Source organism: Diadema antillarum, unplaced genomic scaffold (assembly GCF_040938485.1).
Source record: "Diadema antillarum isolate AM-2024a unplaced genomic scaffold, OU_Dant_1.0 scf00000114, whole genome shotgun sequence".
Classification (NCBI taxonomy): domain Eukaryota; kingdom Metazoa; phylum Echinodermata; class Echinoidea; order Diadematoida; family Diadematidae; genus Diadema; species Diadema antillarum.
The window spans coordinates 273134-295781 of NW_027271003.1; the positions used below are offsets into that span (position 1 = coordinate 273134).

Below are 22648 nucleotides of genomic sequence, written 5' to 3' on the forward strand. Positions count from 1 at the left end.
CCTTCTGATTTCGTCAACAGGAAGTGTCTGATTCTCAGTTTCATTCTGCCATCAATCATTCACATCACTCTCTCTCAATTCAAAGCATCCTAAGCATCCACTCAAATACATTATAACCACTACTTATACCGTTCACTCCGCTAAAGTGAACACAGTTACATTATATCGAAATTCCGCTTACATTATCCACTTTTTTTTTACATGCTTGGTTATAACAACATTTTGATATAACAAAAGAAAGCTGTTGATCCCAAGGACTTCACTACATTACTTCACTCTATTACTATAGGCCTACCTAACATTTTGATATAACAAAAGAAAGCTGTTGATCCCAAGGACTTCACTACATTACTTCACTCTATTACTATAGGCCTACCTAACTAGGCAGAGAAATTTACATACATTATTGCACATGCCATTCTCATCAATTAATAAAATACCTTTTTTTCCATTAATAACAACAGAGAAAGGAGCACAATCCACAAGTTTTTTTTCTTTATAAATGTATATACATCTCCATATATATATATATATATATACACATATATATATATTTATTTATTACATGTAAGTGTTGAAAGAACTACATCGCAGTTAAGTTTCAAGGTATCCACCAATCTTCATGACAATGTATCACACACATAACAAAAAAAAAAATAATACCTAAAGTAAGAGCTGCATAAGCAGTCTACAGTTTTATCTACTTTTTAGCAGTATAGTCAAATGCAGTTTTAGATCATTTTTTCTTTTTTATTTATAACTCTCATTTATTTATTCATCCATTTATTAATTATTTTTGATTTATTTTTTGGTGGTGGTATTGGACTCAGTCTCCAGCCAAGTGGCATGTAAGAGACCTGCAAAAGGTACAACTGTCAGCGGTCTTGTGAGTACATGTAGGAACGCGAGTAGGATCAGTCTGTCTTGACTACAACAGTGATGTACAGTGAACATTTCAAAAAAAAAATTCTTCTGGTGAAGCTCAGTAATAAGACAAGAGCAAATGAATGTACCAGGTAGTTTGAACAATTGCAGAGCTACATTGTATGGAGCAGATCTGTACAAATAAAATGCCGGCAAATTTTGACACTGGCAATAAACAAACTACACTGATACCGATGTTGCACAAACATGAAACAGTTGTGAATATGGCTTGAATGTTATGTAAGTGAATAAAATCAAGCAAGACTACCACAAATGTTTTGAGGCAATACTCTGTAAATTACATGCCATCTACACTTTTGGCAAGGTTTCACTCAAATGATACATGTACAGAGATAACTTCATTAATAGTTCAAACTGCATGAATGTTTGAGGGTGTACAAATGCCCTTGAGTACTCTGAAGGCAGGTACACATACATGTATCTACTATAGTATTCACATCGCCAAGGTTTCACACACATGAACAGAGGGTGACAGTAAACTGGCAGCTGCAAGAGCAATTTGAAGGTGTACATGTATACATATGAAGTGTACTTACTGGAAACAAAATGAAACATGTACAAAATATATAAACTTCATCGACAGTCCAAACAGCAGAGAATGTTTTGAAGGTGTCCATATGCCCTTAAATACTTTGAAGGCAAGTACAATGTATCTATTGGTCACACTGCCAATGTTTCAAACACATGAACTGGCAGCTGCATCAACAATTCAGAAGTGTACATACTACATATGAAGCAGGGGCGGATCCAGGAATTCTGTAAAGAGGGGACGCGTTTACAAAATTAAAGGGGGGTGCATGCACCCTCCCCCCATTTTTTTCTTTTAATTTCTTTTGTTTAAACAAAAAATAAAGGGGGGCGTGCGCCAGTTGCGGTCCTAACTGGATCCGCCAATGTATGAAGTACACTTACTGGAAACTAAACAGATAAAAAATTTAAAGTAACTTTAAAACATCAATATTACTGGAAATTGAAGCAGACAGATTAGATTTGGCCTTATAGCATCTTGCAAAACATCTATGTGAAGAAATCTTTCATTCCCAACTTTAGCATTGACTGTATATAATCTTATCTGAAATGTCGAAAGGCAAACTAATCATCCCAACATCTCTGTCAACTGAATACACATGTATCAGTACATGTACACAAGCAGTATCATACACATTTAAAATATCCGTGTGTCACTCTCTTCATGGTTATGACTGAGTGAATGATACAAATGTGTATTCGAACCCCTTACCAGTAACAACACTCGACAACCCTGGGGTAGACTACAGGCCAACATGAAACCCCCCAGGTGTTATAAAAATCTGCTCATCTTACCTTTCACAAGGTCCACAATTTTTCTTTATAGGTATCTAATAAGAGCATGCCCGTTCAATGCGAACATGTTCAAAATTTTGGTTGATTTGGAAGAAGTACTAATGTAATGTATCATCTATCTAACTGTTGTGTCAAAATCTTCATCTTCCTTATCCCTTCTTGACCGTTCAATTCCTTTTGGTGACATACCTTGTGTATCTTCCTGATCGAACAGAATTCTTACATCTTTGAAACCTCTTCTGAAATGGGTCACAACCAAAATATTAGCAATAAAACATGCATACATGTACTAACTAAACCTCTTATAGTGCTTCAGTGATGATGTACAAATTAAATTCATACCTTCAACATCCAGATACTACTTCATACTGTACAATGTACTTGCTTCCATAACATTTATCAAGAATATCATGAAGGATAATATTTAGTTTAATCAGGGGTCATAATTCTGCCATCTGTACAAACTCCAAAGTAATTTAAATGCACATAATCTACCATATACTATCTTGCATAGTTCCACACATTGATGTATCTGTAATGGTCGAACTTCACATTTACTACAACAACCGTGCTTTTCAAAGAATATACATGTACATCCTCTTTACTAAAAATGTTACCGTAAAGATGAATGAAGTTGATATACAGTAACATACTGTAATATGTTACAATTGTATATCAACTTCATTCTTCCTATTGTATCATATCACATATTTAGCACCTTTCTGAGGTAGGTTATCATGATCACATACTGCTCTAGGTTTTTCAATGAAATGAAAAAGTTGACAGGTGTACTAATCAGTTGTTTCTATTCTTGTGAGGAAGTCACTCAGCGCTTGCAAAACAGCAGTGCTCTCCTTGATAAAAATCTGTCAGAGATTGAATGGTACGTGTGCATCCAAGAAAACAAAATACACTATAGAACTGACAGTGTAGATCTCCTCGTTTATGTCATGCAGATTTTCCTGGAGGCCACAGAGAAGAGAATCACCTTAAATATGCATGTTCCATCGGTGTGATGTCAGGTACTGGGGATACCTACATATACAATGTGACACAAATAGAGAAAATTAATCATAGATGATATTATAAACCATTATTCACAATAACATGTCCGAAAACATTATGTTGGAGTAAACCCCAATTCAAGCAGAGAGAAACTACAGACATGCACTGTACTATGGTAAACATATGAAGAGTCTGTTCGCAAAAAACCGATAAGTCCATTTTTGAAGATTTTCAAGTACGGTCTCTGTCATAAAGTACAAAATAACACCTTTTAAATGAGATATTGGTCACTACATATAAAAGGGCATTTTTGAAATTATGGTCAAAAGAAGCAAAAATTTTCTTAGTATTCTCTTTATTTTTCCTGACCTTTAATCGCAAATATCTCCATTTGGCAAATATGGACTTATCGGTTTTTGCGAACAAACTCTTCATATTATTCTGAGAATAATTGCATTCATTCAGACATCCTCGTAAACTTTATTGTTACAAATTGTAGATGCGGAAGACTAATAATACATCTCTATATTTACCGACAACCTGTATACCAACTTGAAAAATTCAAATAGCCTGGTACTCTATTAGTGTTAACATTGCAGCCGGGTCAACTCTTAAACATGTCATGAAAATTATGTTTACATCAAATACTAGAATCGCTCTTGTGCCTTCTTTCTCCATGCGAAAGAAAAAAACTAATAATAATAATAATATTGAATCTATACTGTTCTTGTTTGTATTAAGTGATGAGTAGGTGCCTAAATCATATAATAATTAACTGCTAAGAGATGAAGACTAAGACCCTGTTTATTATAGACAGCATACACATTGTACACTGTACAATTTTTGTGAATAAGTTGTAAATTCAAATTTACAAATTGCCATCGCCACATACAATTGTAGGCCTACCGCCACCGGCCTACACTGACTCACTGTACACTGGACACAAAGCCAACAGAAATACATACACCCTGGGAGACACTCCCCTTGAATCTGTATCAGATCTCCGGTATCTAGGGTTAACTTTTTCATCCAACCTATCCTGGCAAAGTCACATCAACAACATCACATCCCGGGCCAATCGGATGCTAGGACTAGTCAGCAGAAACCTACGAAAGACCTCGCAAAGGATCCGCCAACAAGCATACTTCTCCCTAGTGAGACCACACCTAGAATACTGCAGCTCAGTCTGGAACCCACATACAAACAAACACATTTCCCAAATAGAAGCCATCCAAAGGCGAGCGGCAAGATTCACCCTCCAGAGGTATTACTGTCCAGACAGTGTCTCTGCCATGATTGAACAGCTTAAATGGGAAAGTCTGGAGAGGAGAAGAAATGCTGCTAGCCTCTTCCTCATGTACAAGATTCAGCACAACATGGCAGCCATCAATGCACAGCACTACACATCACCCATGATTGTTAGCAACACACGACAGTACCATCCAAACAAGTTGCTGGCAATTCCTACCCGAACCCAACTCTATCGGAACTCATTTTTTCCACGTACAGTAACTGCTTGGAATGGGCTTCCTAAAAACGCCCTTGAAGCCACTTCATTGGAGGCCTTTAAGGGAGCTCTTCCACTCAGCATCTAGACTGAGGAACAAGATTTTTACTCGCACCATATATTTTTAATGCACCAACAAGCATGCACTGCAAATGAGCACCTAAGTTCAACTCCTTAGCACTACATCCCGACTTATGGATCCTGCTGAGTATCTTCGTAGAAGTAGAAGTGTACACAACACACGATATCACGAAGTTCCAATTGAGCGAATGAACAACGCTAATTTCAATATATGGGACTGACCCTGCACCTCCGCAGAGATCGTCAACAACGGTGCATTTACGGTCCGAAAAAGTCCCCGTCCGCACTAGATGCGATCACTGCGTAAAGCACGAAGTATTGCCGACCTGATGAACAAAAAGTCACATCAATCCCCTTTTTAGATGGGTCAGCAGCCAGCTATAAACACGGGAATGTTTTGAAAGAGGAAAAATACTATGTCAACTTCGAGATACTAGTAAACGGCAAAAAAATACTCATTTTGAACAGGAAAAAATAGCATGTCGATCACAAGAAGTCAGACTTACCCCACAACATCGCTGTTGAAAAGCGTTGTAAAACACACGTTAATCATTCAGCAAGTCAGGCGTAGATTCAATTCTCGATGTAGTATGCATGTAACGGCACGAGCGTGCATGTGAGTTAGGCCGAGGCGAGGACCGTCGACTGCTAGCTAGCTCGCCTCGCGTCGCTTCCGCGCCAGCGTAGCGCGCTAAATCTAGGTACTGCATAGCCAGCCGGCCAGCTGGCCGGCCGGCCACTCACCTCAGCTCATAGTGCTAAGTGCCATGGCACTGTGACTCCTCTCAGACTGGCGCCACCTTTTGGCCGGGAAAAAAGAGGAACGTATTTTTTTTGTATCAGAGTGAAATGGTTTTATCAGAGTGAAATGGTTTTAGCGCAGTGAAATGGTTTCGTCTGAGTGATATGGTACGCCAAAGTGAAATGTATTTTTGTGAAGAGTGAAATGAATTTGTATTTAAAAGTGAAATGTATTTTTGTGAAAAGTGAAATGAATCTTTATGTAAAAGTGAAATGTATTTTTGTGAAAAGTGAAATGAATCTTTATGTAAAAGTGAAATGTATTTTTGTGAAAAGTGAAATGAATTTTAATTCAAAAGTGAAATGTATTTTTGTGAAAAGTGAGATGAAGTTTAATTCAAAAGTGAAATGTATTTTTGTGAAAAGTGAAATGAATTTTAATTTAAAAGTGAAATGTATTATTGTGAAAAGTGAAATGTATTTTTATAAAAAGTAAAATCAATGTTTGTGAGTGAAATGTATTTGTTAAAAGTGAAATGAATATTGGCTGGAGTGAAATGAATTTTGTATTGTTTCCTTAATGGCGTTCCATAGGCCACTACACACTCTTTTAATCTCTTCACGCTTCCTTTCTTTCCCTCTCTCTCCTTCCCATTCTACTTACTCTCTCTCCTCCTCTCTCTTCCTCTGTGTATGTGTGTGTGAGTGGCTCGTCTGTGTGTGTTTGTAGTTGCTGTGTGTATTAATTATACACACAGGTGCGTCATTGTGTTACGTACATGTGTAGGCCTGCAGCACAGGCGTGCGCAGCCAACCTTGCAGGGATTGGCTGTGTGCGCGCGTATAGGCTGTACGGAGTACGAGTGTGGACACAGTAGATCAGATTGGAGACAAAAGGGCTAGGGATTGGATGTGTCTAGCGAGCGATGTCAGGCTACTAGGCCGGGACGCGTGTTTTTTTAGACGGCACAGATTGGGGAAACTAAAAATCTATCGGGGACCCTATCCCTAAACCTAACCCTAATCCTAATCCTAACCCTAACCCCAACCCTAACCCCAACGGAAAGGAATAAACGCTGAAGTTGGAACGGTAAAGGTACATCATCTGTGTGCTGGATGCATTAATCATTCTCTGTGGAATCAAAGAGAGTGATGAGAGGTGTGAGAGGGATAATTGCAATGACAATTTAAACACGGGATCCAGATTGGAATCCCCAACCCGAGTGGTGAAAGTGGTTACGTTACAGCAATATGTGTTTTAGGAAGTCTACAGAAGTTTTACGGACAGATATCATTTTGATGACGTTCATTTAGAACGTGTGTCCCACATAAAATTTCTAGGTATCACAGTCGACCATAAACTTTCGTGGAAGCCTCATATCATCAATGTTAGTAGAATAATTATCGCGAGATATGGTATTACTAATAGACTTATATCTCATATCTCGTTGTCCTCCTGTTGACGTTGCATTTTTTAATTAATTATTGCCTTACTCATGGGGTTGTAGTGCCCCTCAAACTTGATTAAATTAGATAAACTATTGTTATTACGAAAAAGGTATTTCGTATTATTTGTGACGTTTACCACGTTCCAATGCAGATCCATTATTTGTTTTATATAAGATTTTAAAAATTCAAGATTTGTTTTTCTTTCAAGTAAGTCAGTTTATTTTTAATCACAATACAAATGCACTTGCCAGCGTGATTAATCAATGTTTTCACGAAATCATTTTGCTTTCCATTATTATCACACCAGGTGATTTGATAAGTTGCATTTACCCCTCCTGAGATCTTTATTTGCTCAAAATACATGTAGATATACACCGGCCCTAGATTCTGGAATTCTTTAAATTGTGATATGAAAAAAAAAAAATTCTCCGTCTCTGAATTCGTTTCAGCGCAAGTTCAAACATGTTTTGTTTTGTTTGTTTGTTTGTTTGGTTTTTTTTTTGCTAATTTCATACTAAGACATTTACTATTCATACTATAGCTAGCAGGTCTGTATAGCATAAAGTTCATCGTCAATCAGTGAATTCATCATTGTGTAATTTATTAGATCATCTTAGTTGCATAAACCTTGCTCAGCCACATGAGCTCCGAAGCACCTCAATATCCTCTCCCGATCCCGATGTCCAGCGTGTGGGCTTTTCCGTTCTTTTCCTTTCTTTTCATTTTTCTGTTGTGCTTTAATATTTTCAGTAGTATACCCTTCCGTCAAATTATGTCATGTCGTTGTGTTATTCCTGTCTTTGAAAACCAATATGTTCATAAGAATTCTTTGAGTCGTTCACAATTTACAAGCGTGCTTTTTAGTTTACCTCTTTTTTTTTCTCGAAAACTTAACTTGTATAATTTGTATCTGTTATCCATAATCTATCATGGACAATTTAATACATGTCTATGTTATAACTCCTAATGTATCTTCTGCTACGTTTTGCTGAAAAAATAAAGAATGAAATAATCGAGATGAAATGAAATGAAATGAAATAAAATGAAATGAAATGAAATGAAATATCGCCTTGAGTCTATATAGTTGTCCATGGAGTCACTCAAGAAGTAATCAACGCACTTTCTTCATCTTGCAAATACATTGAGTCTTCCTCTTTTTTTTCTTTAATGGTATAATAATAATGATTTAAGCACATCGTAAGAGTTTTTGTTTTTGTTTTAACCATCTTTCAGTAGTATACCCAGATTTAACTTTTTCCTGACCCTTTTTTTTTCGACGCGTTTTTTCTCTGCCTTGTGCTAAATCAATAAAAATAATGAATAAACTCAAATGACATCATCAATGTCATCCACGAACATTTTTTTTTCTTTTCACTCTCAAATTTTTGACCATTTTAATCGACGACAGCCATTAGTATTTCTTTTTTAAATAATCAATAACAGGATTCATTCTTCAAAAATCTGTAATTGTCAGTTCATACCAATCAATGTAGCTATTTTTCGAATGTATGCATCGCGTATTCATCCACGTCTTGCACCATAATCATTATTCGCATTGTCGTTGTTTAGGTACTCTTTAGGTAGTTTCGTCATGGGATTCATGGGCGGCGCTATTCATTGGCTGCCCATGGGAGTGTATTCGGAACAGTGACGAACATTTAAATGTGAATCAGTTAGTTGTGCATCAAAGCGTCGTCTGTACACGTATTACACTGCATGCGGTAGACTCTCAGTCAATCTATTCTTCTGTGTGTTCTTAACAGATATTGGTGATATGATATGAGCACGATTTGTTGCAGGTATTTTCGAATAATATGATCATGTCTGAGCCGAGTCACGCTTCCCACTCCATCGTGTGCAGACGACAGTACAAATGTGACCATGCATCACAAAACGAACAAAAAGTCGCACCCCTTCATTTTACGTGAGGACTCAAAAAATGTGAAACGGGTCAACCAAGTAAATATTGGATTTTTCATATTTTCTGAAAGAGCTACTCTTCTACCATATTCTTGATTTTGGGATTATCAAATGAATATGGAAAAGTGGGTTTTCAGAAGTTTTTCTACAACTTTTTTTTTTTAATAGAGTAGCGAGATCAGGCATGTTTCTGCGGCCCCTTTCAATTTCTTAGTAACCCTGTGTACACTCTTCACTTTCAAGTCTAATAACTTTTGAAGGGATAATGCTATTGCTTTGGAAGTTGGAATCAGTCATGTACAGAATGTATTGATAAGCATGTTCTATTTCAGCCTATTCTGATAATCTCTTTATTGTTGTTACTCCTGTGGTTTACATCTTATTTTTCCCCATTCAGCGTACAGCTAGCACGGCTTGGTGACGATAAAGCGCGTGGATAGACCATATGTGACCGTGCACCTCAAAACGAACATAAAGTCGCACACACTGATTTTGCGTGAGGACTGAAAATAAGTGAAATGGGTCAACCTAGCCGAACTTGACTTTTTCATATTTTCTGAAAGAGTTGGTCTTCTTTTACATTATGCTAAAATTTGGTATCATAAAACGGGCAGGAAAATGTGTTTTTTTTTTAGCAGTTTATCTCGAACATTTTTTGGTAGAATAGTGTGATTAGTGTGTTTTTAGAATCCCTTTTTCATTTCTGGAAAACCTTGTCCACACTCTTCACTTTCAACTCTAAAAAAACTTTTGAAAGGATAGTGCTACTGCTTTGAAAGTTGGCATTGATTATGGACAGAATGTGTTTATAAGGCATGCTTAATTTCAGTTTAATCTGATAATCCCTTCATTGTTGTTACTCTGGTGGTTTACTTCCTGTTTTTTGTCCCATTCATCGCACAGCCAGCACGGTTTGGTAAAGATTAAGCGCTGGAATAGACACTGTACTTCAGAGCCTCTTTTCTCAGTTCACACTTTTCCTGAGTTTGTGTTTTCTTTCCAATATTTAGATAGGTTAGGAGAGTCCATTTGATTTGAGTTATACCTCATTTTAAAGCGTAAAGTCTGTTCTTTCAGAATATGGTCTTAACTAAAAATTCATGTCTGGCGACTTTTTGTTTGTTTTGAGGTGCAGGGTCACATATACTTCAGAGTCTCTTTTCTCGATTCACTCGAGTGTGTGCTTTCTTTCCAGTATTTATGTAGATTAGGGAGTCCATTTCAATAATATATTGAGCTATACATTATTTTACAGCTTAGAGTCTGCTCCTTCAGAATCTGCCCTTAACTAAAATTCCATGTCTAGTGACTTTCTGTTGGTTTTTTGATTCAGGGTCACTTAATAATTTTCTTTATCTCTTTTCCGATAGAAATGTCAAGAAGAGATTGGCCATTACCGACCTCAGTACAAGATCATCAAAGAAAATGCCGACAGGCTCCTGAGGCAACATGATGCTACGGACGTGCCCAAGGTCAAGAACATGCTGAATAACTGCAAGGTCTTGTGGAAGACCTTAAAGAATTTGATTACGAAACGGTATGTCAAAATGGGGGGGGGGGGTTAATAATACAATCCACAATGCTTTACACACCAGAATTTAAAATGAAAATAATCATGCATCTATGTGTGTGTGCACTCACTGACACGCACACACACACACACACGCGCGCGCGCGCGCTCGCACAGATACACACAAAATACGATTAAATAACACAATCCGCGTCGCGACGCAAAATTGATCCCATTTCATTTCAGCGCTCGCTCCAACCCCAACCTTTATGAAACTATAATAACATGTAACAGGCAATGATTATCCCAAGAGGCTATTGTTAGTCATTACCTTAAAAACGCGTAACTCCCCAATACAATAATTAAGCGCAGTTCAGCGCCAGTAAACAGCTACCAGCACCGGGCTACGCACAAGCTACCGCCACTTCACGTCAAAATTTGGACTTCAATCAGTCCTGCCAACAGCGACTGATTTAAGGTTCACGTTTATTGCGGCTGCTAGTGCTGAGATAAGCACTAGCCCCTTTAACACTTTCACTGATTGCATCACGGATGACCACGGATCGTCGAACCGGGATTATCCGTACCGTTTCCGGCATGGCGTATTGACTCCGTGAAGTCATCCTTGATCATCCGGCATGTCCGCGGAAAAAAAAGTCAAGCTTGCTTTTAATTTTTCATCCCGGACATCACGGATGAAAGCAATACGAACTCTTCCTTGTTGGCACCGTCTACTCCGTGATGCCTCCGTATTCCTTCCTTGTAGGCACCGGCTTTTCCGTGTTACCTCCTTACTCATTCCGGAATAATCAGTGAAGACATCGGGACGTCCGTATTAGCATCGGCTCCATCCGGGATGAAAAATTCGTGTATTTTGCCATACAAGCTCATAAAGATCATGAAATTTGATCAAATCTTTCCCAATCAGTACAGCCACCATCCCCTCATATTGATCGCATAGTGGTAGCCTAAGCGTCAGTGACCCACACACATCTCCTCGCTGCGTTTGTGTGTGTGTGTGTGTGTGTGTGTTTGTTTTCAATTTGCTTTGTTTAATTTTGTTTATGTCATGATGTTCCCGTAAAATGAGAGTTTGCAACAAACGTGACAAAGAGATTTGCCTTTATGATGTCGACAAGTAGAGGTGTGTGTAGGCTGCTTTAGATTTTCTGGGGTGCTTGTTATATTGTGTTTAACTTTGGAAGGATGTTATCCAAGGATGATAAAGTATCAAAAGCAAAAGCAACTGGCATGAGTCAAATTTTTGGGGACATCCGTGTAAAGACCGCGAAAACACCTAGTTGCATCCGCGCTCAATCCTTGATATCCGGGTTAGCTCCGTATCGTTTCCACTGTGGTCCGCGTTCATTCCTTGTCTGTCCGTGTAGGTACCGTACTTGGCCGTGTAGACTCCGCACTTGTCCGTGTAGACACCCAGTTGGGCTCGTATTCACACCGGCATTGATTGGAAATCGATATTTTATATGCCGTAACACCACGGATGACGATCCGTGGTCATCCGTGAAGCAATCCGTGAAAGTGTAAAAGGGGCTTATCACCATTAATATGAACGAACTCGAAACCATTGAATATTATGTAATGATAGATGAGTACAAAAGAATACTGATTACCATGGTAACAAAGAAATAAGTACACACAGAAAAAAGAAAACATTCCGTCATGTCTTTGACTGCGGCAGGTGTTTTCCACATGAGCATTAAAGATAATAACACAAAGTTTGTGTTTCAGGTTAAAGTACCTTTCATATAACTATTGAAACACTGTGAGATTTACTCGCTCCAAAGTGCTCTCATGTCTTCATGCAATAATGGTTTCGTACCAGAGCCGTTAGTTTGACTCACCGCCGTACGGCGCGGTAGTACTGTACACGTAAATGTGTACAGAAGCCCCATACGCATAGCTACACGTAACTGCGACTAGCAGCCCCATACGCATAGCTAAATGGGGCTTCGCATTGTAGCATTCAGGATCATGACAGACTATAGTATCGCGGGTAAATATTAACTTGAAATCCAAACATTTCTTCAATTTGAAGACTTACCAGTTAAGTCCAAGTATTGAAAACAGGCTTCGGGCAACGTTTGGTTCTGCCAATAGTCCCTTTCTGTTCGAATTGATGACTGAATGTGACTCGGTGGAGAGGACCTTGGGAGAGCTACACTGAATACTACGGACATCTCATCCGTTCGTGGATTTGAAATGTGTGCGCATGTGATGTATGCGCATGCGCTGGCCGTAGTAATCAGTGTAGCTCATCCAAGGTAGCAAATTTCCTTCCCCTCAAGTCAACCCACAAAACTTTCCCACATACGGTATGACAAGGCCTTGAGCATGCTCAAAATATTTTCTGAGTGAGTCGCGGGGGTGCACGCAGAACACCAGTAGGAGTAGTGTACCTATGCGAGCAAACCCCCATGACTCACTCGTAACAAGTTTTGAGCATGCTCAAGGCCTTGTCAAACCGCATCTGGGGAAGTTTTGCGGCTTGACTAGCGGGGAACTACCCGGAGCTCTCCACAGGTGGTCCGCACCTGACAGTACCTAATATAGCGCGTATCTCGTGTGTAGTTGCCCGGAAGTGCGCTCGCAAGTCCGACTTAACCGCAGCCAAGTTTTGAGCATGATCATTTTTTTCCCCAATGAGTCGCGGGGATGCCCGAGAGGTCCACGCAGAACGCCAGCAGGAGGCTCTCAGCCGTAGCACCTCGCAGGCAACTCCCACGCAGGTACTTCGCAGTCCCGTATGCAGCCAAGATAATGACATAATGGGACTTCTGCCATTCCTTCAGAGGAATTCCTTCACTGAGTTGTCGGCCCCCACGGGACTGGTACAAAGGTCACACAATATACTCGCAGGTAGAATTTAAGTAGAACGCGTCCAGCAAGTAAGGCACATGCACTGACTCGCTCGACTCCTGTCCGCCCTCAGGAATTGTCCGGTATGCTGGAAAATCCTTACACCCAACAAGCCCGCGTAACTTGCCCGGAAAGATGTTACAGAGCTTGAACATAGTTACGGGTAAACAGCTTTACGTGCGCACCTCCGGGCGACTACGGATGAGATACGTGCTAGGTACTGTCATGTGCGGGTCATCAGCAGAGATCTCCGGGTAATAAAAATTGTCCTTCGCAAGCCTTGCGTGCGACTTCCGAAGAACAACTTTACTACTCGGAGTTCCCCGCAGATGACCTGCACATAACAGTACCTAGCACATATCTCACCCGTAGTCCATAATTAGGAAGTACACTGATGACATGAGGAAGACTGCGCGGTTCGTGTTTGTTAAATTTTGATCCTTTCTTGCCTTCATCATTCATCCTCTCGTATTCTTTCTGTTCTCCAGGGGAAAGCAGCTGAAGGATCTACAGACGGTTACAGAAGAGTACCAGGCGCATCGGAACGACGTCCTCTACTGGATGGACAACATGGAGCACAGACTGGACAAGGTGCAGCCAGAGACGGTGGACACCAAAGAACTGCGAGTAATCAAGGCAGGGATCCCGTTGTTACCTCCTTACACAATATCCTGCTATATCTCAGAGTTCATTTTTTTAACTCTTCGGCATGCTCAGGAAGGTGTTTGATTATATTCCTATCACGTAGCTCTAATGCATGTACTTATAGTATGCCTATAGTAATGCATGACTATAGTGGATAGATATAGATATTAAAGAAAATTATATATAATCACATCCTCATTATTAACACATGCTATTACATTACATACTATTATTCATTTAGCCTATATTATGGAGAAAGAGATAGAGAGATAGAGGGAGAGAGACAGAAAGAGACAGACAGACATACAGAAGAAACAGGGAGGTCTATAAACTCATGAAAATGAAGGGGATAGTTTAACCGTGTTATATCATGTCAACCGAGGTATGTGACAGTAATGGAAGTCGATATTTTGCCTTTCGAGTAACCCGTTTAGCCCTTCGTCAGATCTAGGTCTGCAATGTACAGCGACAATATCGTTGAAGTGCGTAAATGAATAAATGTTCATATCAAGACACTTTAATGGCGTGTTAGTACAAGAGTGTACATGAAATGAATAATAAAGGAGAAATCTAGTCCAAATATAAGTTATCCGATTAGAAAGAGTAAAATATTACGACTTCAACAGTTGTATAATTTTGATCGAAATCGGGTGAAACATTAGTAGGTAATGACATTTTGGAGTTTCGCTAATTTTCTGGAAACAGATCTTGAACGGTCAATATGAATATGCAAATGGCAAAGTGAGCACATCATACCCTCACAACTTGCCATATATGTACATAGAATTGTGGAATTTCCTTTTTTTTTCATAAAAAACGCAATTATGCCCGACGCTCAAAACCTCGTATATCTAAATGATCACTTTTCTGATGTTATTCAACGAGGAATAACATCATGATTCGGACTTTAATGACAGAAATATTCAATTTTCGGCATTTTTGGTACGCGATCAATAGGGAAAAAATGTGAGGTTATGACATGGTCAGCTCACTCATATGGATATTCATATCCACTGTACAAGAAATGTTTTCCAGAAATTAGCATAAACTTCAAAATGTCATAGCTCCCTTATTCATTCGATTTCCTACAAATCTTAATTTGTGTCGCAAAGTTAACTGAGCTGACAAAAGGCCGAGGCCTCAAAACCTATTAAACGTTTAGTGCAAACACAGCGACATCCATTGTTGGCATATCCACCGAATGTTACTGTTTATGTTACATCATTTTCTTTTGCTTTACATTACTCTTGTATATCACATACATATTTTATGCTATATGTTATGTTTGGAGGTTGTCGGTGGTTGGTATATAATGCTTTTCGTTCTCCTACGAAGCAAGGAAATTTTGCATGTTGAATGAAGTAAACTGAGCTAATCTAAGTCATTCTTCACAAACTGTTCTATATAAGATGTTAACCGTTCTTTGTCAGTCGTTCCCCGTTTTAATCAAGATTGTTATTCAAGCAGAAGCAGCGTACTGTGGAAATTTGAAGCGCGTAACCAATCCTCAAAACGAATAATTCGTGCTGAGTATAATGATATGTCTTCTCATTTTCTTCAATTACGTCTTTCTTTCTCTCCCTCCCTCTGTCTCTCTCTCTTTCTGTCCAACCCTTTTTGAACGTTAAGCAGTGAAACTACCCATAAATCCAGAAAATGTGTTTTACAATGAATATTTTTTTAAGCTGATAATTGCGAGGACGACTGTCCTTACCTTAGAATACTTATTTGCGTTCTATTACAGAAATATTGGGAAAACCCCCAAACAAATCAAATAAAAAAAAAAACGAAGTTTGTTATTTTTTTATGTTTCTATAATTACCATGTCGTTACATGATCGCTATCTTACATTTTCTGACAAATTCACACAAATTCAGTCAACGTGATTTGATTATTAAACGACTCGAATGCTGCAAACAATATAATACACGCTAAAGTGTTGCGTAAAATTGTATGAAATGAACTCAGTTTACCGTTGGTTGAAAGGAAAGATAATTGATATAATATCACTTAAACACACACACAGAAGAAGATTGCATATTACAAACCCAACATTGACGCTAACTGCAAGAACGGCGAGGCACTTGACACTCTGACAGGAAATATTGTTCGGACCCTGCGGAGCGTGCCCTACTACCGTTCCACGGAGTTGGACAACATCTCAGACCAGGGTCAGGCACAGGACACATTTCAAGAGCCAGAGGAGTTAGACAGTGAGTTTCTCATGTACACATAGTACTTTTTTGCGATTCTAAAGGCTTCATCATACTTGATATGCACATCTGTAAGTGTAACTTGAAGAAAGCCTTTTTCCTGTCATTGTAGTAATTCTTAGCATTATTATTATTACTATTATTATCATCATCATTTGTAGTAGTTTATATTATTATCATTATCATTACTCTTGTTACCATTAGTATTACCAGTTTCAGATATATGTATACAGCTATATATATATATATATATATATATATATATATCATATATTATATGTGACCGTTCATCACAAAACAAAAATTTGCCCCCCCCCTTATTTTACGTGAGAAACAAAAAAGTGAAATGATTCAACCAAGTCAATCTTGAGTTTTTCATATTTTCTGAAAGAGATATCTTTCTTCTACATCATTCTTCAGTTTGAGATCTTAACATGAATGGAAAAGTGTGTTTTGAACAGTTTTTCTACAACCCTTTGTTGAATGATCAGGTATATCTTTCAGGCCACTTTTCATGTCTTGAAATCCTTTGCACACTCTTCACTTGCAAGTCTAATAACTTTTGAAAGGATGACGCTACTGCTTGAAAGTTAGCGTTAGTCATGGGCAGAATGTGTTTATAGAACATGCTCAATTTCAGCTTAATCTGATAATCCTTTCGTTGTTGTTGCTCCAGTGGTTTACATCTTGTGTTTTGTCCCTTTCATGGCACAGCTAGCACAGCTAGTTAAAGATTAAGCGGTTGAATAGACCGTGTATTTCAAAGCCTCTTTTCTCAGTTCACACTTTTCCAGAGTGTGTGCTTTCTTTCCAACATATGAATTGAGTTATAATATATCATTTTCAAGCTTAGAGTCTGCTCTTCCTGAATCTGCCCGTAACTAAAAATCCATGTAGGGCGACTTTTCGTCGGTTTGTGGTGAAGGGTCATATATATATATATATATATATATATATATATATATATATATAACAATTTGCTATGTGTCATATGTTATTTATTATATGGGATGAACACAATTACTCCCTTTCTCTTCTCTGTCTGTCGGTCTGTCCGTCTGTTTCTCTCTCCCTTGTCTCTGTCTCTCAGATACAATGTCTGTTCAGCGTGATGTCTGTGATGTCAGTGCACGTTACGAAGTCCTCAAAATCCGTGCTGCTACCACCCTTGAGAACCTGGAACTGTCCAAGGAGTGGGTGAATCACCTGAAAAATGTCGATTCTTACCAGGAGTGGGTCACTGCCTCGGACACCAAGATTGAAGGGGCGCGGCCGGTGAGCAACGACATCCATACGCTGACCAAGGAGATTGAAGACCTCAGAGTAAGCCTTGTTAGTTTCTATGTATTTTTTTTTTCGGAGACACTACTCTTTATACGTACCTGAAGATTCTGTCATGATATGATCGTGTTGATGATGCTGCTAATGGATATTTTCTCCTATGATGGCAGTGGTGATTATAATCATAATAATGGGACTGATGATAATAATAGGAGTTATCTCATTTAGGCCTAACCTGGATTTTACTGTAAAATATGTGAAGGGAAATCATCGCACAGTGTAAACAAGAAAAAAAAAAAAGGAGAAGGACCATCTGAATGTACACTCAGCAAAAAAAGAAGAAGACAGAAGTAAACACTTTTACAAGTATATATTTCTCATATAATACTTGACTAAAAGTTAATGTATTCTTTACCATATTGAAAGTAATTTAACTGCTTATCAACCTGGTAGGTCAATAACAAAGGAAACATTAGCATGAATGAACACCTTTTTGTTTTTTCGAGTCCACCAAGGCACAAAAGTAAAAAAAAAAAAATGCAAGATACCCAAGTTGTCATTCATACGTAAGTGCTCCTCCATAATAACAATAAGAACATACGACAAATTTAACACAATTAGATACATGAATTAAGTTGCAAAGATAAACTTTTTATCTTAATAATATTTTTGAAGCCTAAAATATCAATAAAGGCGAAAAATAAGGGAAAATGAAAAAAAAAAACTTGGGTCAAATCCAAATTCAAATGAAATAAGAGAAGGAGTATTTAGAAAAAAACGGAGGAAATTTCATTTTTTTTTCTTCAAATGTGTAATTGTACATAATATTCGGTTCTTACATGTATCTCCTGAATCCTTAGATTACTAAATAAAAAAGTGAAATGAAGAAATTCTGTATATATCCAACCTTCTTTATTCCATTACTCCCTATGTCGTTTGAAGTTTAAGCTGACACAAAAATTCTTTTAGTTTTTCACTTTGTTTTTAATTGAGGTTATAAAGAGATAAGAGAACAAAAAAAATTGTTTTTGCTGTTCCATTCATGTCACTAATTGTGTTGATCTCTTTTTTCTTTCATTGTTATCTTGAAGGGTATTGCCAAATGAAAAACAACATGTCAAAAATGGCAATTTTACTTTTTTGCTGAGTTTACTTAGTGTTGTACAAACTGTGTGAGGGCCGAGTCTTTTGCTACCTTTGCTCCATTGTTCTCCAGGTCATCAATAGCGAAATTCAAAGCCAGCAAGCCAAAATCTGGGACATGGTGAACGAGTCTGAGCACTTCTTGCACACGAACCATGATCGGCTGACCTCTCGACAGTACGGCGACCTGTCGACTAAGGCCACCAATCTCCGCAAGCATCTTTACGACATCTTCATCCGCTCAGAGGAGTGGCTGAAGGAAGGCACCGATAGACTCAAAATGCTACAGATGGATTCAGAGCAGAAGGTGGAACGTAAGGTAATTGATCTACTGTGCCTTAATTCAAGTATTTTTTTAGTTGGAGTTGACTAAAATGGAATAAATTCATTTGGTTTGTACAGTCATATGAGCGATTGTTTATGATTTTTCTTTCGTTGACTGAAAAACAAGTTCTGTGATCATAGAGATAGAAAGTTAAATAGTTTTCTTTCTTATCATTTGGGAAGATGTGGTGTCTAACCCTCCGCATTTCTTGGTTTTTAAGGCTCAATCATTAAGTTTTTTTGTGCTGATTTGTTGCAGTTATTCAAGGAGAAGATCCGTGCGAAAGAAACCGAAATCGAGGGACTCCAGGACTGGTTAGCCAAGGCGGAGCAGGATCTCGCTTCCCAGCAACCCCTTACTGAGAAAAGCCTCCAGGTCAAGCAGCAGCACGACAGTCACCAGGCAAGGAAATTGACGACCACCAATATCGGTGAAAATAAAACATCGGGGATTATTGTCATCAGCAAATCTCATCTATGTGTGCGCCTGTACACAAGTATCTTCCCTTGATTGCGACAGACATGCACAAATATTACAATACTTGTACAGTTTTATGAGTACAGTGTGTGTAACCTACGCACATACCACATGCTGATCGTTTGTTGTACAAAACAGGCTTGAGCTGTGTTTATCCAAATAATACACAGGTGTGAGTGCGTTAGTGGAGCTAAAGCACACTCGAAGGTTTACAATGGTGTAACATGCGAGAGGCGCAGCCGAGTGTATGTTGAAAAACAGTGCACTCTAAGAAAAAAAGGTTCTTTTGAGCACCATTAAATGGTTCTCAGCACTGTCACAATAGCGACACCCTTTTTGGTGCTCGTGAGAACCTTTTTTAAATGGTGCTTGTCGGCACCTTTTGCAAAAGGTGCCCATTAGAACCTTTTTCCCGATGAAATGGTGCTCGTGAGTACCATTTGAAAGGTGCCCATGGGCACCTTTTTGACTAAAGATGGGCACCTTTTTGACTCTTTTCAAAAGGTGCTCATGAGAACCATTTCATTGGAAAAGGTAGTAATGGGCACCAATGTTAAAAGGTGCTGACAGGCACCATTTAAAAAGGTTCTCACAGGCTCCTAAAAAGGTGTCGCTATTGTGACAGTGCTGAGAACCATTTAATGGTGCTCAAAAGAACCTTTTTTTTTTCCTTAGAATGTAGTATGTGAATTGATGTCTGTGTATTTTTGGTGTGTTTCACACGCAGTGCTGGTAAGTTGCTTCACTGGCACCATTCTTAAAGGTACATTTGTACATATCTGCATTGAAAATGTGCATCACAAACTCATTTGAAATGAAATGAATTGAACTGAATTTCATCTCATCAGTCAAACGTACGTACAAAACATACATATTAGCAATACATAAGCATGTCATACATTATCGTTGACACTGGAAAAAAAAGAAGCAAGGATAACACACCCATGCACACACAGTTTCACAAGCATGAATACAAACGTGTACATGAAGAGTTTGTTCGCAAAAACCGTTAAGTCCATATTTGCCAAATAGAGATATTTGCGATTAAAGGTCAAGAAAAATAAAGAGAATAATAAGAAAATGTTTGCTCCTTTTGACCATAACTTCAAAAATGTACCTTTTATATGCAGTGACCAATATATCATTTAAAAGGTATTATTTTGTACTTTATGACAGAGACCGTACTTCAAAATCTTCAAAAAAGGACTTATCGGATTTTGCAAACAAACTTTCACATGTACATGGAATTCACCAATATTTCTTCATGAAACATCACTCAATAACTGAAAATCATAGAAATTTGCTCTTTCACAAATTCGCAGAAATGTACTTATTCACCCTAAACTTTTACAATCTAAAGGTGAGGTGTGTATTTGTCATGTTATAATCTGTCAAATATTCTGAACAAAATATTTTCATTTGTTCACTAATTTTTTTCTCCACAATGTGTCATTTGTGTACCGAGCAGTTCTTGAAACACCATCACACATCTCTGTACAGATGATATGAAATAGCAAGAGGTGCATCAGGCTTTTGAAATACCGGTACATAACAAAATTTCTAATTCTCTGTGAAATAATTCCTGCATGGATGAGATACAGTAATTGTGTCAGTCTTAAGATAGGCAGAAGTCAAGTACATTACTTAAGTACTATGAGGAACTTTTTCCACATATTTGCTAGCTTGTTTGGTGTTGGTTTTTTTTTCTTTTAAAGCATATTTGTCCTAAAAGCAACTACAAAGGGCAGGAAAACAATTCAATTAAACAGGACCTTTGGTATTGTCACAGAAAACATACATTATATTGCTGGTATGATACTTGGGAGAGGATAAGCTTTACACTTCTCCACTTCACTTCACTTCACATTTATAACGTCGAGTACTTGAATTAACTTATCTTTGTTTGTATACGAGTGACCTTTTTTTTTTGTTCTGCAATTTGAAAGCACCATAGACACATCTATACAACTGCAAATACAAGAAGAGTATCAATTCAGGTTAATCATGACCTCTAACAATTTACAGCATGTCCTACGAAAACACACACACGCACACACACAAGAACACATTGTTTTATAATGTGAAGGATAATAAGAATCCCAAGGGGAAAAGAGCAAGGATACCACACCCACATAGTTTCACAAGCATGAATGAACAAAATTCCTCGACCATGATCTAAAATATATAACATTGGGAATCAATAAAAAATTACACTTTTTTAAAAGCAGAGCCATAAATTCATTAGAGTAAACTATATACAATGCAGGCCTAAAGCTGAGGTTTGAATTTGTCCTATAACCTGCCTATGACAATAATATGTTGTTAGCATTTGTCATTTTGTTCACCAAATTTGGCAACAGTCTTTTAAACACCACCACCAAGTACATGTACATACAAACATTTTGTATTTCTGCAAAAACAATATAAACTGGTGACAAGAGGTGCATCAGTGCTTTGAAATGAATTACATAATCTTCAATTCTCTACACAATACGTAATTCCTGCGTGGGTATAAATGCAATAAGTTTTACCAGTCTAGGTGCAAACTTTAAAAGTGTGCAGAAATCGACCACACAATGACTGGAGAAGTATAAAGAGCATTTTCCGTTTGTGCTTTTAAAGTTTAAAACTATGAATGACTCCACTTCTCAGATTGGCATCTGGTCTGATCTCATTACGTCTACCCCCCCCCCCCCAATACAGTTGATTCAAAGTTGTTAAATGCAAATTATATAGTGAAACATTATCACTGGTACATTGTAAGTTGCAAATACTGTATTGGGATCATAACAAAACATATGTGACCCTCCATCACACAAACCAACAAAAAGTCGCCAGACATGAATTTTTGGTTGACGGCAGATTCTGAAAGAGCAGCTATAAAATACACTATAAGTCAATGCAAACGGACTTACCTACCCTATCTACATATTTCTAAAAGGTTGTCTCTGGCAGCATCAGGATTTTCTCTTTAACTCAGCTCATTCTTGGCTAGCGTAGGTATCTGGTCGATGCTGTCAACGGGCTATCCGGGCTAAAATTGTCATTCTGATCGATGTGTTCTTTTGGGCACCCAGCTCATTCTTGACTAGCCCAGGGTTCTGTCTGATGCTGTCAACGGGCTATCACGGGCTGTCATTCTGATCGATGTGTTGTCATAGCCACACAGCTCATTCTCGACTAGCCCAGGGTTCTGGCTGATGCTG

General features: G+C 38.2%; 1 protein-coding gene across 1 annotated transcript in view; it reads left to right on the top strand.

Moving 5' to 3' along the window:
- Window positions 1–22648, top strand: part of LOC139719777 (uncharacterized) — a 79685-nt gene that overhangs the window by 31889 nt on the left and 25148 nt on the right. Inside the window, exons 8-13 of the mRNA XM_071631160.1 lie at window positions 10342–10508; window positions 13847–13994; window positions 16030–16216; window positions 17307–17539; window positions 18714–18959; window positions 19224–19367. Coding sequence (XP_071487261.1) covers window positions 10342–10508; window positions 13847–13994; window positions 16030–16216; window positions 17307–17539; window positions 18714–18959; window positions 19224–19367 — 1125 coding nt within the window. The remainder of the gene's footprint in view (window positions 1–10341; window positions 10509–13846; window positions 13995–16029; window positions 16217–17306; window positions 17540–18713; window positions 18960–19223; window positions 19368–22648) is intronic.